Raw genomic sequence first — 18,896 nt, 5'->3', positions numbered from 1 at the left:
TTTTTATTATCTTGTGAAAAACATCAATTTTTACTGTCAGTAGGCAATTTCTTAAAGTTCATGGGAGTTTTTTTTTCTTTGCTCTATTACTGGATAAAATGTATGTGGGCTGGAGGACATACATTTATTTAGAAGGGAAGTTTTGTATATAAATTCTAGAGTCTTTTTTCAAATACTCCTGTTATGCATGATAAAAAGAAAAAAAATTAAAAGCACTTTCAGAGAATATTCCATTTTATCTCCATAACATCCCTATGTGATAGGAAGTCAAATGTTATTATCAGCATTTTACAATTAATTATTTGTAGCTCAGGTGACAAAACTAGCAAGAGACAGTAGGATGGCTAAAGTCAGTCTTGTGACCCAGTACTTTGGCCACAGACCACATACGCCATTGTCATAATGTGTTTTGCCTTTTCAAAAATACTCAGTGAAAAGCTATGGCCTAAATATGAAAAATTACATTAACTTAAGTTATTATTACATGTCAAATAACTTGTAACTTAGCAAAGTGAGAAATATGCATTAAACAACTTACCCACAAATATACTGAAAACAGTTCTCAAATAAAGGAATTTTCACATAGGTATATAGTTGAATGAAGGATAATTGCCAATAATTTGTTTATGGGTCTACATTTTATTTTCAAATGACTGACTATTTTGCCATGTTGATCTACTTTCACTGTTAGAAAAATGTTGAAGGGAAAAAAAGCAACATTTCTTATTAAATACCATAAAATTAAGTTATATAGAATGATGTGTATTTTTGGTGGCATACAAGTTTATATTTATTTAAAAGGCAGTACCTATATACAAACCTTGGTCATCATTTGCAAATGTTCAGATATTTTGTGGAAAAGAAAAACAAATGAAGAATGAAACACAAATACAATTCCAAACACAAAAAAAGTACTTCTAGAAGACAGTCAAGGGGGCTATGAGTCACATCAAATGAAAGCAAAATTAAGAATCCTAAATAAAGGTTTAATATGGTAATATGATAACACAGAATCTGAATTAAGCCAAATCCTCAGGTCTATGCTAGAACTATTTCATCATATATGTAATCTTTCTACTCTAACATTTTTCAAGTTCTCCTGTAAAATATTATCTTTGGGAAAGAAGATAGAATAATAAGGCAATACAAACTGCATTAACCAAGCTTCGTAGCAAGACTTTTCCTTGTTTCCAAGAGACACTTCAAAAGAGTTTCATTTCCTCAGAAATCTCTGTTCTATGCTCCTTTTGTTGTAAAAATTAGACTCTCTATAGTGTTTTTTTTCCTCTTGCTTTAGGACATATTACAACAATCAACAAAAAATCTCATTGACCATGCCTACTATGGTTCTCACTGTATTTTCTACAGATAACTCCAACAGAAGCTTTTGAAGGATGAGAGGAAGGGCATTCCTGTTGAAAAATATTGATTCATGGGCTCTATCAAAATCTAAGAAAAAAATAATTGGGGGTAGAGGAACTGGAATCTGCATTTAAATAAGCTCCTCAGATATTTTATGCAAACCGTATTTTTATAATCATCCCTGAATAATTAGTATTTCATGAAACGTGCCTGGATTTGTACAAATTTGAACTTTCAGGGAGCAGAGTCACTTTGTAAATGGAAAAAGTAATAAATCTATGAATGAATTAATGGACTAATTGGGAACTGAAGCAAAGACCTACAAATTGTTTGATTCTATGTAGATGCCAATGTTCAGCAGATTCACTGTTCTCTCAGATCCAAATAATCAGGAAAAAAAAAAGATGCCAATATTCCTAGTGCTGCATATTAGTCTTATTAGTATGAACTGCTGTTCACATAGCAGGTACATATTTGCTGAATGATCTTAGATTTTAATTATACTAATTTATTTAGTGAACATTCACAAATATATGTGCAGATTTTCTATGATATGTGGTTAACTGTGGTCATCAGTTGCCAGTATAATTACTGGAATTTTTTAGAATATCTTATATTTAAAAATGAAAGCTACTTAGATCGAAGTGGTTTAGAAGATACTTTATTAAGTATGTTCTAGAGTTTGAGCACCACTTGGTAGTGCTCAAAATCATCTTATCTTAATACCCTACAAATTTGGATTTTTTTCATCTATAATATGTACTAATTTCATATTAAGTTATTATGGTACTATGCTGAATGAATTTCTAAGCAGTATTTAAAGCAATCTTACAGACAATAATAAAGGATCCATAAATTTAGTTTTTGAAAGTCCTTAGACTTTTAAAAAGAATCTTTCATACAAAGAATCTTCATTTTAATGTGACAACTTCCCTGTTATCCTGATATTCCCAATCATCAATACTCAAAGAAATCAAAATTTGCATGTATGTTCCCCTATGTTTTAGATAATTTCATATACTTTAGATCATTAAAAGGCAGATATAGATATGCATAGATAGATCATTTTTTAAAAGCATTTCAGGCCCTCTCTCTCCCCCTTTTTTTTAAACATCATTGATTGAGAGCATCCATTTCTCATTAGATGAAATACATGTTCTTACTTTCCAAATATTGGTGCTTTCTGCTTTAAGAAGCCCCCAACTTTCATAGAAAACAGAACAGAAAGTGAATTGTTTACTGTATAAAGGTTGGTAATAATGCAAAAGAATCTGCCAAGGGATCACCTTAATGTACTGAATCCCTCTAGGAAATCAAGTTATATTTTACATTATTTGGTAAGATACTGGGATTTTAGAAATTCAATTACTGTATTCTGCAAAGTATACAAATATAATTGTACTTGTTATTATTACACTTAAATAAAATATATCTGCAATTACTTTTTTTGGTAATATAATTTTACTTTTAATTTTTATATGACTATGAGATAGACCAGAAAGTATAAAGCATGACGGATGCAGTTTTTCTCTTCTAGCATATCTGGAATGTGATTTTTAGAGATCTGCCTCATCATCAATTCTGAGAAAGTCTAAAAAGACTTGTAAAACGAGTATGTCATACCAAACTGTATAAGAAAAGTAGTTGTATCTTTCAAATAATTCTATTTTAAAGAGAGTATAAGTTAGAGAATAATCAAACACATAATTGCAATTTCATTAAGAATAAGATGAAAAATGCAAATAATATGATGAAAATGGGCTTACATTTACAAGCTATTTTTTAAATTAGTAGAGTTCTTCAAATTTTCCATCAAAGTTAATGGAGTAAAATATTAAAAGTATTTATAAATCTCTTGTTGCACCATTGCAAACTGTCTTTCCATTTTTGAAAATTACTGATTTTCATAACTTTAAAAAATATGTGAAGATCCTATGTAATGTCTCATTCATTGTGATCACTAATTTCTAGCCTAATTACTAAAATATTTAAGAATATCTTATTCTTATATTTGAAGTTGAGAACTATTTAGTTTGAGGTAACTTAGCAGATATTGTATTAATATCTCTCAGAGCACCAATTTCAGAGGTGCTTAAAATTGTTGTATCATAAAATTCCATAAATTTGGATATTTTATTCTCTGGAATATATTAATTCCTTATTAAACTATTAAACTATTTTTGTACTATGAATTTATAAGTAGTATTTAAAACAATCTTATAGGAAATATTTAATCTACTTAAAAAATTATAGGTTCTATAGTATTTTCACATGCCCAATTCACTTAGAAAAGAAATCCACAAATATACAATTAAACTCTGAAGAATTTAATATTAATCAATATTAATTAAATACTAATCTATATTATTAACAATGTTATATTTTTTACCAAACAAAACAAGGGTCAACAGTTTTGCTAACTTCTACTAATTTAACTATAAGGCTTTTTTTCCCTCTTCAAATCAACCAATTTTACTGTGGAATAATTCTTTGTTATATTAACATTAAATAAAAATTATACTTTTTAATTATTATCACTTCACAAAGTATACAGACTGCTTCCTATGCATAAGAAAGAAATGTTTCAGCTAGTTATACCTTGTATAAACAACAATAACAAATTAAACCCTTAAAACACATAACCTTTAACAAACTCATTTTACACAATGTTGTAGATTAAAAAATATATTTTAAATACCAAATATCTGGTATTGTATTTTACAAAGATTCTTTGCTCTAAATTTTTATTTCTAATAAAATTTCAAGAACTTAGTGTCTGTATTTTCCTCAAATATGTACAATCACATATGTTTCTCTGGAATCAGAGTTTCAAAAGTATTGTCTTAAAATTATTTAATACTAAACAAAATGATGGACCTCTAATATTAAAAGGATTAGGAAAGTAGGTATTGTATAGTTTCTAAGCTGATTTAAGAATATTTCATCAGTTAATTAGTGTAGGACTTGAAATCCAATGGACATTAATAGAGATATACATAGCTATTAAAGATGGCAGGTCTTAAAATCAAATAACTTAATAACAATTTTATTTTATACCCATACTTCACATATTTATCCATTACTATACCATGACTGAAAAAACTCTTAACTGTTGTATTAACTGATATTAGTCATGTACATTTGTTTGATTTCATGTAAGAGATGAGCCATTACTGTATTTAAAGGCATAAGTAACATTATAAGTCATGAATTTTTATATACATTTCTTCTGAATACACTAGTCTATATTTTAAAAACATTTTAAAAATATTGGAGTCATGTTAATAGAACTATTTGGGCCTTAAAAATAAAAATATTTCATATCCAAATAACACTGAACTTAACTGATGAACTTTCTGGGCAAAACAATCTTTTGTACACAATCTTCTGCTATATGACCTTTGTTCACTGAAACAATGAGGCAATAGGGTTGCATATGGCAGTATTTTAGGGGAGAGCCCAGTAAGTTAGAATATCCCATGTTATTGCAGGGAAATCTCACAACTAGAGACAAGTCTCAGTACATCACCAGTAACCCATGCTGAGATAAGAGATTCGTGGAACTACATGGAGAAAGTCCAAACTTTCGACAATCATTCTGAAATTTGTTTAGAACACATATTAAAATGTCAAAATGAAAAAAAGGTAATGAGGACCAGCTAATAATTGCTCATATTAGATAGTCTCAAAAACCCAGTCCTCTGGTCTTCAGCTTGGGATACTAGAGACTACAGAATAGAGGAGCTAAAATCTAGGGAGTACCAATACTGCATGGACACAATAGCTTCCTTAAAAAAATCCCTTGATATCACTGGTTATATGATTTCCTCTACTCTGATTAGATATTCCTTAGGCTATCAGGAATCCCCAAGTGATTCTGATCATGTATGGCTTTCTTCAAAAGATTCTCTTTGCAAGATAGAGTATAAAATTGCCTGCCTGTGGGTATCAGCTGACCATGAGCTGTCTATTATTTCAAGGAAAGGAGAGAAATGTATGAGTACAACCCAATGTCCATATACCAAAATGCCAACGCTGATATGACATGGGCAATATCCTGGCCCTTCCATTGACAGTCACTGTTCAAGACATGCTCCCTTCACTGACTGAAGCAGAGGAACAATTTACAGGCATAGTCATAGAACACAACTGCGTTAGAGTCCATTCTTATGAGAACAAACCTATAGGGATAAGTACCACAGACTGCTGAAACTTATCTTGTCCCTCCAATACTCAACTGGCCTGCAGAATCAGTTTCTCTAGGAAACATCCCCTGATCACTGTCCCCTGCTTCTGCTTTAGGTGTTATCCCTATAAACAACTGTGTACTTAATCAAATTAGCACTTACAGCAAAAGCTATTAGAGTTACATATTTACATTTTTATCTTCAACACTCAAATATAAAGTTCCTGCAAACAGAAACCATGATTACTTTATTTTTATGTCCCTTGGACTGAGCCTAGTGCTTAGCACATAGTAAGTGCTCAGAAAAATGTTTGCTGAATGAAAGTTGAATGAAGGTGCTACCACTAACTACATCTGGCACATCTGCCACATTAATGACTTGAGGTGGGGAGAAAAGATTCCTTAAGAATACCCAGACCTAATTATTCTTAAAAAATAAAAGATGAACAGCATGAAGTGAAAATACCATGACATAATCTCTTCAATGCTGAAATGAATGAAGTTACTACAAAATCAGAAAACACAATGTGGCAAAGGTACCTGACATTACTCTGTTTTATGCCATTTCTGAACACAGCTTGGTATTAGTTTTATCAAACTCTATGCGTTATCTTTGGGAGAAAACAGATGATTGCTATCTTGGTCTATTTCCATTGCTGATAAAATAACACATTTGTAAGTCTATGTATGGAGACCTATATCATCTATTACAATAAAATTTTACTGACATAATCCACTTAAAATACAGAAAGCTGATTTAGAAAAAAAGAATTTTAAAAAAGTCTTTATATTTCTGGGACTCTTCATTCTACAGTATGTTAAACTTATTTGAAACTTTCAAATAATTACATTATTTACCTGCTTTCTAGTATAATGTCATGAATTAATTGAAAATTGTTCTAATTACTTAGGATAGAATAACTGGTATCATGGAATTAAAAGCATTGTTTCATATGTGTATGACTCTGAAATAAAATTTAATTTCCTTCTTTTAGAAAAATGGTTTTCCAGAGGGAAGTTCAATGTTTAAAAAACTGCAGAGTGCAGAGATTTCTAATGATAAAAAGCATTCATGTACTTCATTAAAAGGTATAAAAAGATCTCCTACATATACAACATTAATAAGGTTTTCATGAAAGCAATGGGCCTAAAAAACACTGAAACCTCTGCAAAATTATGTCATTTTATAGAAGATATAAAGCATCAATTTACTTATGCCCCTGTAAGTTTTACTCTATTTTTCCTAAATCATTCTTGAAACAACAGGAGACATCTTGAAATGAGGGCTTAAATATGTACTTTGGACATATTTTATAGACAAAAGATATGATCAAGGCAACCATAATGAGAGACTTGTAAAGCAGATAGACTTGAATGTTTTTCAACAATTGCACACAGAATAAAGCTTGATTAAATAGTCAGAACGTAAAGTGCTGCATATACAAAGCACAAAGTACAAGCTAATAAATATTTCACATTCATAGGTGGTTTCAACTCAGTTCTTACACACAACTTCATGAAAGTCTAACGCAAAGAAAGCATGTGTTCAGTGGTTTCTTTCCCCTAAGAACTATTCAATACCTTTAAAATCTCTTAGTCACTACACATTTTTACAATGTCAGAGAAAAATAAAAAGAGGAATTATTAATTTTTAAAATTACCCAGCAATTCCATTGCATCATCTTCATTATCAATTTCTTCTTCTGTTACAGGCAGGGCAGGGCCATGGACAGACTCGTTAGAGTCCTGAGAGAGCATCGCCGCCAGGAGCTTCTTGTGTTGCTGCTGCTGCTGCTTTAATCCTTTCGTTTTGGGCTCCACCTTTAAGCTGAAGAAATATTTGTGTCAATTTTCAGTGATGATGACGTTATCAATGTTATAGCAACTTAAGAAAACCTACAAATTTCCATTCAAATATTTTGTTATGCAATTTATGGACATGAGTAAAATTTTTCCCAAGGATAATGTAAATACAGCCTGTTTTCTTTCATAGACATTCTTTGGTGCTTCACTAACAACTCCCCAGGTAGGCACAGGTGAAGAATGTGGCAAAGGTACCTGACCTTACTCTGTTTTATGCTGTTTCTGAACACATATTGTTATTAGTTTTATCAAACTCTTATGTGCTCTCTTTGGGAGAAAACAGATGATTGCTCTCTTGATCTATTTCCTAGTCTTGTTTAGTTCACCACTGCAGCCCAAAAGGCAGAATCTGTGCTCTTTCTCTTGATTCTAGTCAGAAATTATAGGGTTCTCTTGACATCAAGTTCCAGGTTGTCCAAGAGATCCTAAGAAGTTTCATACTTAACTGTTGCCTTTTGATTTATGTGTGAGTTCTGTCTTTTTTTTTTACACACCTAAAATGTGACATTTTATAATTAATTTAACAGACATTTATTAAGTGCTTATTATATACCAGGCATTTTGGGCACTGAGCTACAGAAAAAAAGATTATTTCCTTGTGATTCCCCTCTCTTTAAAGCAAGTACTTTAAATCTAGAATTGATTTGTTTTTTCATGCTGATCTCACCCAGTATATAGCACCTTACCTTGCATTAATGTTCAATGAATACTTAACAAAATCACTTTTTTAGTCTCATTTTTTTTAACACAATAAAAAAGAACTAATTTAAGTAGATGTATGTAAGTCTTTCAACTTGAGAGAAATGAAAGTCTAGGCATATAGAAAGATTGGTCATGAAACAGAAAAAGGAAAAACATGTAGATCAGAATTTGGAAGATGAGTGACAAACAGCAGATTACAAAGGTAAAATTCCTACTCATCAGCCAAGAACGACCAAGATGATTCATGAAGGTTGAAGCAAGTGTCTTAACTCCTAGTCTTAATCCTAGACATTGATTAATTCAAAATGTTGCCTGTCTTGAGTCCATCTATGAGTCTATGAGTCCAAAGATGACTAGCCATGTGTTTTATAAAATAATTATTTGAACTAGGATATGCATTTCCTAAGTAAATGAATACATTTCTAAATAGAGAAGGAACAAATTTTAAACATATCAAAATAACCTCATCAAAATTCTAAAATAAATATATAATTTAGTGATATACTTTTTTTGGTTTTAAAGAGAAATTTGTGAGTCATAGAGTAAAATTTCTGCATATTTAAATAATTTTAAGGTTTTTGTTTTTTGATTACTTTAGCAGATTGATTTTGATTAATCAACTTTCTTTATGCTTAAAATCTGCATGTCAGAATATCCCTAAATTACTAAATTTGATTTAGTCTCTTGCCATACATGTTATCTGTATTTTCTACCTTGTCTACAATAGCCAAAATCTGAAATACTTGGGTTATTTCTTTGTTCTTGGGCTTCTTATGTAAAAGAGTGTCCTCCAAACATTTTTTTCCTTCTTATTCTGGTTTATTTCCCATCATACCATTCATCACTACTTGAATTTATGGCATATATTTGTATATTCACTTATTCATTGTTTGTCTCTTGCTGTCAATAGAGAGAGCTCTAAGAGGAGAGAGGGAAACATTTCCAGGCATTAACAGATATATCAGAAGCAATTATGAGCTTTAATGAAAAGGAACACTTTTTAATGGGAAGTGAATTTAGCTTTCATTTTAACATTTAATGCATATTTCTAAGTTTTAAGTTTTCTATTCATTTTATGGAATATTTACCATCTAATAACAATGCTCACTTAACAAAGCCAATTTACCAGATCTATAATAATTATTGTTGTTATTCTTGTTTTAATAAAGTGATTCAGCTTAGAGGAGCTTCATTAGGCTTTCAAGGCTCAATAAGCCTATTTACAAATTCACATTATGATTTAGCAAGTAATTTTAGGAAATCCATTACCCAGCTATTGCAAAGTCTAATTAAGATGGCTTAATATGTAATTATATAGGTTTATTAAACTCATTTTTTGTTTACTTTTATATTATCAATGTGTGATTATTTTTAACAACTCTGTGCAATGAACATATATATATATATATATATATATATATATATATATATATATATATATATATGTTTTCGCACTTAATAGCTAGACAAGCCCTAGCAGCTGATGCCAATTGGTAGTGTCTGGCAGTTGCAGAAAGCCTTCAATCATTCCCAAACAAATTCACCTCTATCTTTTATGAATCCCTCTTCTTTTCTTACTTACTTTATTTCTTAAATTCTTTTAATCTAGAACCTCTTGGAAAATCTAATAAAGATATGGCAGGAATAGGTCCACATGTACATACACAGAACATTATACACATAATTGCAATAGATTCACAGAGCTCAGGTCCATCCAGAGACAATGAAGGATTCAAAGACTTGATGTTAGTAACTCTCGTCTCATTCTATTAGTTTCTCCATATTACCCTCGTAACTGCCTTCATTTTAACCAGTACTCAGCCCTTTAGGTAACAGCTATATGTACTAAAATTGTTGACCCTCTTCACACAGTATGGTATTTACAGGACCTAAGGAAGAAAATTCAGGGAAGGTATACTATTTGAAAGGTTCCAGGAAAAAAAAAATAGGTTTCTACTCATAAGACTCCCAAGGTTTATTATGCCATTTATTTAATCCTCTCTAAACTAATGGTAAAGTCCATCCTATCATGTATGTATTATTCTGGATGAAAGGGAAAGTTGGTTATGTACCAAAGATGGATCGTTGTAATAACAGCCATTTGAAAAAGACTTGAACAATTAACAATAGAAAAATCTATGATAGGAAAAGGGGCAAAAAGACTATAAACAATCCCTCTTTTAAATAATCTTAGCTTCTCAGATGCCTATCACAGTCTTCTATATGCCTCCCTCACTCACACAGCAGATGTCTACTGACAATGAGAATATGCCAGGCCCAACTGGGGAGTGAAAACTGGAAGACATCTTTGAAAATTAAGTCTACTCTTTCAGGAGTCTGCAATATCATTTAGTCTGTTAAAGTTTAAGGCTGTTAAGTTATTGTCTTGCCAATGGGTTTCAGCCCCAGGCAAGTTCGCTATCGATTCAGTGTGACCAAAGAAATTGACAGCAAAACGTTCTTTGGGGTGAAAGGGTTTATTACCCGGCTTGTTCTCCCAGCACTAGGTCGGCAGTAGGTTGAGCACTAGCAGCTCTGCCTAGGCCCTGGGCTGAGCTCTCTTATATAGCACAATAATAGCTTATTGCCTAAAGGTGTGGAAGTGGTAGCCCAGCAACAGGCCAGTTACATCATCAGGTGGTTTAAGTTCAGTGAGGATCCTGGCCATAGGAACCCCAACTTCCCTACAGTTATAATACAAGGTCATTGCTACTTTAAGTCTAAAGCTAATACTCCGTAGTTACAGACTCTATAGTTATTAGAAAACTTCTCCCAATCCATTCTTATTCATCCAAATCAAATTTAATGCTATGTGAGTTCATGGTATAAATTTGGAAATCCTCTTCTGTATTAGAAGATGGGAAATAGTTCCTAACCAATAGTTAACAGCTATTATTTAAATTAGTTCAGATAGGCATGCATTCTTTCTGCAATAATGGGGCATCAAGACAGAATTTCAACACTTTCTTCATTTCATAGGTAATATTTCAACTCATAATTTAAAGATAGAGAAAAATAAAACTGAAAACAGCTTTTCAAAACAAATATATGAGAGAGATCTTCATGGATTGAGATTTCTGTGTAAGGATTACAGGAAAGACTCCCCTTTAATGGGTATTCAAGAGTGAATAAGAACACACTGAAGTTGGGAAGAAAATAGAAGCACTAACATTTGCAATATAGTTCTGATCATTGACTAAATGAAAGCAAAATGAAAGTTGACATTTCTCTATTTTACATTAAAGACCTAGCAATGAATAAAGATAAAGGTCTAGTGGGTTTCATAAGTCAGGTATTAAAAATCAAATTACCTTCACTGACAGGTGAAATTGATCTGGCACTTCACAAAAGAAGGTAAATGGGTTTTTAAAAGTGGTTTTCTTCTCCTTATACAGGACACTTCAACAATTTAAATAATTTAAAAGTTATTTCTCACGAAATAGAATCAATTTTCTATATGCCTGAAGCACATTAATGAGTATTCTGAATTGCCTTCCCTCAACCAAGTGATAAGTCAAAAAACCCTGAAATCTATTACATCGTAGAAAACACAATTTTCTCCTTGAGAAAGACTAGTCATTGGTTGCAGCTAAATTTAATGTAGGAAATACAAAGTTACTGCAGCTATGCTATGCATAGGAAAAACTGTTCTATGGTGGTTACCCTCAAAGAAAGTTTAAGACCTGATATCTTCTAATTGAAAGATGTCGTATTTCAATTCATGAGTATTTAAAACCATTTTCTCAATCTCATATAAGCCATGCCTCCAAAAATGCTTTTCACTCTCAACTTTCTTGCAGAAATTTTCATTTTTGAGTTTTATTCATTGTAGTTGCCATTACAAAAAAAAGGTCATTTTGAATATACTTTTCCTATAAATATGATTGATATTTCCAAATTCCCCACTTTGATCAGCATATGAAAACTTAAGGAAAATCTCCCACCACCATTCTGAGCATCACAAGGCTGAGTAAAAGAAATATGGACTTCCAAATTCACAAATAATAATTGTTTCAAAAGTTAAACCTAGAAAATGTAAATAACTTAATCATAGTTACCAACTCTAAACTTGAAATGGTTCTAAACCCAGGCTTTTCTCTCTTTATATTCCACATTAATTCTGTCTTGTGTATTGAATTACACACTTAATAATTTTCCTCTTGTTGAGTAACTGCATTCCTCTGGCAGATCAGGTGTCCACCCTCTCCAATTCTTAGCAGTCAGCCAGCCACTCCTGCTCAGTATTATAGTAGGTTTCAAATGATAGCTTATGTGCTTGAAAGAAAATAATAACGTCGTTATTTTTCTATTTGCTTCTAGTAGCAAAAAAGAGGGTCATCTTCTTAGACATAAAGAAAAACCAGACCCAAAATCTAAAAGCAAATTTAATCAAACTAATTTTAAAAGAGAAATTAATTTTTATCTTATGTAGAATCCAATGTAATTTTCTATATAAAATTACTGAGTGAGTTCATCAAAATCATGCCCTTGAGTTTATTCTCCCTTTACCTTTTAAGGATTAACAATATTCAGAATCTCAGAAGACATTCATTTCATCTCACCTTCCTGCAGGGCTGGAGCTACTATCTTCACTTTCCCATTGCTCAATTTTACTTCTTGGAACTGGGGGCTGTAGCATTTCAGAGGCTAGTGGATCAGCATCATTTTCTTCTCGACCAATCCATTCTCCAATCACTCGGGGTCTCAGAAGAGAAGAATTAAATGCTGCAGATTCCTGAAGGGAAAATAATGTTCAGTCTTACATTAGTTATTCCTATTAATAGGGCAACAAGGAAATAATCCTGTCTACAGTTTCAACTGCTGCCTCAAATCAAAATCTTTTTTTTCTTTCTGAATTGACTTAAAAATTCAGTTCTCTCGATCTCTACTAGATGATTTAGTCTGTGATTTGTGCTGAGTTCTGAAGGTCACTGTGATGAAGGATCCAGGAATGAAATATTCTATTTGGATTTGAAAGGCTGCATGCATGTTCTCAGCAAGGAGACGCAGTATTTACGATAGAAAGATGTGTGGTTAAGGCCCACATAGTGAAAGAGTTATGGTGATGCTGGGAATCAGCAAATAATTTCTCAGGAGGAAACTGGGGTGGGGTCAGGGATCAAAGTCAAGAAATAGGGCTGGAAGCAGACTCACAGACTCTAAGAAGGGACAAGCGGTTACCAAAGGTGAGGGGTGGGGTAGGGTGGGTGGGGAGGGAGGAAGAAGGGGATTGTAGGGTATCATAATTGGTGCACAAGATGTGGGTGGGGTCACAGAGAAGACAGTGTAGCTCAGAGAAGACAAATAGGGACTCTGGCATCTTACTACACTGATGGACAGTAACTGCAATGGGGTATAGGGGGGACTCGATAATAAGGGTGAATGTAATAACCTCATTGTTTTTCTTGTGAAACCTTCATAAGAGTGTGTATCAATGATACCTTAATAAAAAAATATATTAAAAAAAAAGAAAGAGGGCTAGAAGAATGCATAGCCTCTAATTGTGAAGCATTTGGAACTTCAGGGATCTAATAGATGTTGGAATCAGGGAATATTGATAACAGGTATGCTATGCTAGTTCAAAAAATGTTAAAGTGGTCTCTTTTCATAGACTTGGATATGATGTGGCTCTTAAGGTGATACTTTACATATTTAAATCATTTATTATTTTAAGTGGATATGAGAATTCTAAATACATGTAATTGCCTAGGATATCACAGTGAGTAGGGAAAAAAAGCAGCTTAAAAAGCAACACCTATTGTATGATCTCATTTTTGTTTTAAAAATTCCTATGAGTGTATATCATATTTTGTGCTGGTCTCAGCCTATCAATATCTCATTGTTTAAGTTGGACCAACCCTTGTGGTTCTTAATTATGATTACAAGATACCCTCAGCAATGACCATGAGGAAACTGAAAAAGTAAAGGTTTACTATTTATAGGAACTAGAAACTACCCAGCACACCTGGGGCCACACAGTGAGGTTGTGGGTAGAGAGAAAAAGTGGCTCACAGTCAAGGGTTTTATTTTTTATTAGGTCGAGGGAGGGGACCTAGGTTTTTACAGGCTCATTCTTTAATGGTGAATTTAAAACATTAAGAGCAGGAATTTAAAGTAGAGAGAGGAAAAAAACAAGGGCCCACAGTAATGTCATTGAAATCAACCAAGATCTCTAAAACAAAAGAGCCTCAGTCAGGAGAGGTGGCCTGGTGCTATACCTAGGCAAGGGGCTGGCAGCTGTTTATTCAAGACAGCCACAGCTGAAGCGGATGCCTTGGCAATCAGAGCTCAAGTCAGACACTTGCATTACAGCAAGGAAAAAAAAACTCGTTGGGGTTTATACTATATCATATCATTCATACACCAATCCATTCATTTACTCATTTTCTTACATTTATTTAGACTACCATGTGCTAGCTACTGCCTGATTTGTTGGGAAAAATGATGAGTAGGACCAGAATTTGGTGTTTTTATCTGAATGGAGGGACTAACAGTAATTTTAATGTCTTCACTTGGCATTTCCCTGTCTCTTTAAAATTATATGATAAATATGTACTTATAATGAGAAAAAATGCATCTTAATATCTTGATCTGAGAAACACAGACTTTACTTAAATTATGTTTAACCGTAGTTTTTAGTTTTACAAGAGTCTTAAATAATTCCTTAAAAATTCAGGCCTGGTCTTCTGATCCTTTACAATATTCCCAAATATTATACAAATATAATACAATACAATATTACAATATCTACATTATAATGTTAATTAATATAAATACCACGCCAAAAACAGCATGTGAAATATTAGATGTATCTGACGAACATTTATCCAAGGGATAACAAGGAACAGAAAGTAGTATGGTATCTTAATATTGATTCCCTAGCCCACATGAAAATACAGCAGATCAATTTTAGTAATAGTGATTGCATAATTTAGCAACTAATCTGAATTCCTGTGTATTTTCCCAGAGTTTGGAAATCAAAACACTATAATGGCTTTCAGCTGTGAAATCACACAATCAAATTAATGTTTTGAAATTAGTAGGAAAGCACAGTTTACTTCTGCCACAATTTACTATCATTCGAAGTATAAAACTTAAAATTAACAGCAATATTGGTAAACTTTAAACTTACAGTTGGTTTTAAAAGCAAATTGAGGCAAAGACATGTTTTAGAATTAAAATTAAAAATCCATAAACATATTTACAGCCTCACAAACAGTTCTCATTGTGTCTTTGAAATGTTACTTATTTCTGACTTTCATTTTCTCCAACAGTAAAATGGTGATAGAAATAAAAAAACTACTGTATATCAAATGAGTTAGTAGGTAGAGTTTAAAAGTTAAATCAAAGAATTCAGATGTGTGCTAGATACAATCATCTAAGATTGTGGACAATATTCAAGCCACCTCTATATATATGATAAAAATATCTGGGAAAAGGATTTAGCCAAGATGGCGGCGTGAGTAGAGCAGCAGAAATCTCCTCCCAAAACCAGATTTATCTATGCATATAAAATATAACAAAGACAGCTCTTCCTAAAATAGAGACCAGAGGACACAGGACAACATCCAGACCACATCCACACCTGCAAGAACCCAGCGCCTCGCAAAGGGGGAATTTACCCTAAGAATGCAGCAATCAAGTTTGAGAAAGACAGATGCACCCCTATGTTTATCACAGCACTATTTACAATAGCCAAGAATTGGAAGCAACCTAAATGTCCATCAATAGATGAATGGATAAAGAAGATGTGGTACATATACACAATGGAATACTACTCAGCCATAAAAAAGGGCAAATCCTACCATTTGCAGCAACATGGATGGAGCTGGAGGGTATTATGCTCAGTGAAATAAGCCAAGTGGAGAAAGAGAAATACCAAATGATTTCACTCATCTGTGGAGTATAAGAACAAAGGAAAAACTGAAGGAACAAAACAGCAGCAGAATCACAGAACTCAAGAATGGACTAACAGGTACCAAAGGGAAAGGGACTGGGGAGGATGGGTGGGTAGGGAGGGATAAGGGGGGGGTGAAGAAGAAGTGGGGTATTAAGATTAGCATGCATGGGGGGTGGGAGAAAGGGGAGGGCTGTACAACACAGAGAAGACAAGTAGTGACTCTACAACACTTTGCTATGCTGATGGACAGTGACTGTAAAGGGGTTTATAGGGGGGACCTGGTATAGGGGAGAGCCTAGTAAACATAATATTCATCATGTAAGTGTAGATTAATGATAACAAAAAAAAAAAAAGCAGTTCCTGTGTGGTGACCTCCAATGAGATCTACACAATGGTATAAAGGACATATAAAAGCGTAGGCAAAGGGTTTGTTTGTGCTTTTACAGAGGATGAAAGCCTAATTTGGCTACCCCGAAAATGAACTAAGATACGATATGAAAAAGAACTTCCAACATCAGCACTCTCGGGAAGACTCATGCCAGAAGATGACCATCAAAAAACCCCAACAAAGATCCACGCGCTGCTACAGGTGTAGATGCACTCATCCCACCGGTTCCTGGACTTGCCATGGGAATGAAGAAGGAGATATCTAAGCTGGCCTGTGCATACAGGAAAACAACAAATTTGACTGAATCTACACTGTTGAAACTCAACCAAGAACTAGGAAGTGCAAATTGTAGCGCTCCAAAATCTTACAACTACAGACTATTTACTATCAAAAGAACATATGGGATGTGAACAGTCCACAGGAATGGGTTGTTTTAATTTGTCTGATTTCTCTCAGACTGTTCAAGTTCAGTTGGACAATATCCACCATATCATAGATAAGTTTTCACAAATGCCTAAGGTGCCTAACTGGTTTTCTTGGTTTCACTGGAGATGGCTGGTAATTACAGGTATGCTTTGGTTACGTAACTGTACTCCTATTATGTTAATGTGTGTGTGCAATTTAATTAGTAGTTTAAAACCTATGCATGCTGAAGTTACTCTACAAGAAGGTATGTCAAAGAAATAATCAATCTTCCCAGGTTTTCTTCCACCTGCTACTTCTATAGCTTTTCTTCTTCCTTCCTAATTATAACCCTTAAGTAGAATTTGTGCCTCATATCGAATTTACCGAGTATCATAATTCTTCCAAGTGGTAAAGACACCTCAAGACAAATGCTGGGCATAGAAGCCACAGGGCATAAAATATGCAAAGAAGTAAAAAGCTAACCTTTTCAAACAATAAGGCTTCTCTCTCACTTACCAACTTAACATTTCCCTGTATGGTCCCAGAAGATGACTGGTTAGCCAGAGATGGGTAAGATTCCTCAAGGGAGGAACAACCTAAGACAGGCACAGTCGCAGGGGGGCCATCAGGTGAGGAATTGGGGATCAACAGAAGTGAGGCTTAGAACCTCCCTCCCCCCTGTTCTGAGAGAAATCTGCTGCATCCGTGGATGTTTTATTGCCCTTGTCTAGCTTGGATTAACACATAGTCTACAGGCACACACCTGATCATCTACATTTGCTCTCTTACAACACTAAACTATGTTTTCTACCTTTATCTTGCATCTACCTACCACTTCAGCATTTTATTAAAAATAATAATAATAAAGAGAGAAATGTGGTATCCACATATAAATCAAGTATAAAAATCAAATGAATATTCATATTTGAACTGACTGTTTATAATTCATAATGCATGATCAAAACTGAAAGTTTCTGTGATGACTGCCCTTGTACTATTCACCATGTAACTTATTCACTATGTAAGAATTTGTTCTCCATGTAAGAACTTGTTCGTTATGTTTCAGAAGATTGGAGACTGATGAAAATTAGGCTTGGGGTGGATTAATGATTATACATTGAGCATTGAGTTCCCTATACAGAATTTTATTGTTGTTAACAACCATTTGATCAAAAAAAAATAGGAGAGATGCCCTCCCAAAAAAAAAAAAAGAGGAAAAAAATAATAAATAAATAAATAAATAAATAAATAAATAAATAAATAAATAAATAAATAAAGTACACACTTCCAATTGTAAAATAAGTAAGTAACCAGGATGTAATGTATAGCATAAGGAATATAGTCAAAATATTGTGACAACTTGGTATGGTGATAGCTGGTACCTAGAATTTTCATGTATATAAATGTTCAATCACTGTGTTGTACATCTGAAACTAATGTAATACTGTATGTCAACTACCCTTCAATAAAAAATAATTATCTATAAAAAAAAATCTGGGAAAAAAATGGTAAATGGAACTGCAAGAATGGGTGAGTTGGGTAAGAACAGATGCCTGGTTATAATATGGGCAGAGTAACAGAAGAGAGAATTGGTGGGAAAGGTCTTCATCCTACAGTGTTTTATTTTACAGATAGTATGTTAAAAAGGTTGGATAATTAATTCAATTTTATCAATCTCATTTATGTAATGGGGCAGAATTAGGTTTGGAGATTTGTCTTGCTATATAAGCTTTACATACAGGAATGCAAAGAAATTTACCAGTGTAAGAACAGAAATGAGTAGGTTCAGACATTGTAAATAAAAAAGTGAAGTAAGATTTACAGTTGAGTGTGATCAAAATCTGAGAACTGCAGAAATAACACCTTGATTGCTGACTGCGAAATTAAATAAAATGATAGAAGCCACTGCTGTTGGAAAGTATAGAACAGCGAGCAAAACAAATGGTTTGATATGCAGCCTGTTTAACTCCAGCCGGCAGCAGAAATCTAGTGAGAAATAGCAGATAAGCAAAGCAATACATAGAGCTGCAAACAGGGTCAGAGGAGTCAGGAAGTGAATATTTTCCAGGTAAAAAAGGGACTCAACTATT

The 18,896-nt window shown here is 33.2% G+C and overlaps 1 protein-coding gene across 9 annotated transcripts in view; it reads right to left on the bottom strand.

The window, feature by feature from the left end:
• Nucleotides 1-18,896, bottom strand: part of C2H8orf34 (chromosome 2 C8orf34 homolog) — a 420,116-nt gene that overhangs the window by 250,122 nt on the left and 151,098 nt on the right. For 8 of the 9 annotated variants that reach the window (XR_012128242.1, XM_073229640.1, XM_073229642.1 and 5 more), the window contains 2 exons: nucleotides 12,676-12,848; nucleotides 7,210-7,376 (listed from right to left, as the gene is read on the bottom strand). Coding sequence is in view for 8 of the 9 variants with exons in the window: in XM_073229640.1 (XP_073085741.1) it covers nucleotides 7,210-7,376; nucleotides 12,676-12,848 (340 nt within the window). In the remaining variant the exon portion in view is untranslated. Of the gene's footprint in view, nucleotides 1-3,686; nucleotides 7,377-12,675; nucleotides 12,849-18,896 lie in introns of those variants that run through there. The other variant, XM_073229646.1, reaches the window with a different exon arrangement.

This window comes from Manis javanica, chromosome 2, assembly GCF_040802235.1.
Source record: "Manis javanica isolate MJ-LG chromosome 2, MJ_LKY, whole genome shotgun sequence".
NCBI lineage: Eukaryota > Metazoa > Chordata > Mammalia > Pholidota > Manidae > Manis > Manis javanica.
Note: the sequence above shows the minus strand (reverse complement) of the source record. Positions and strands in the feature narration are given on the sequence as shown.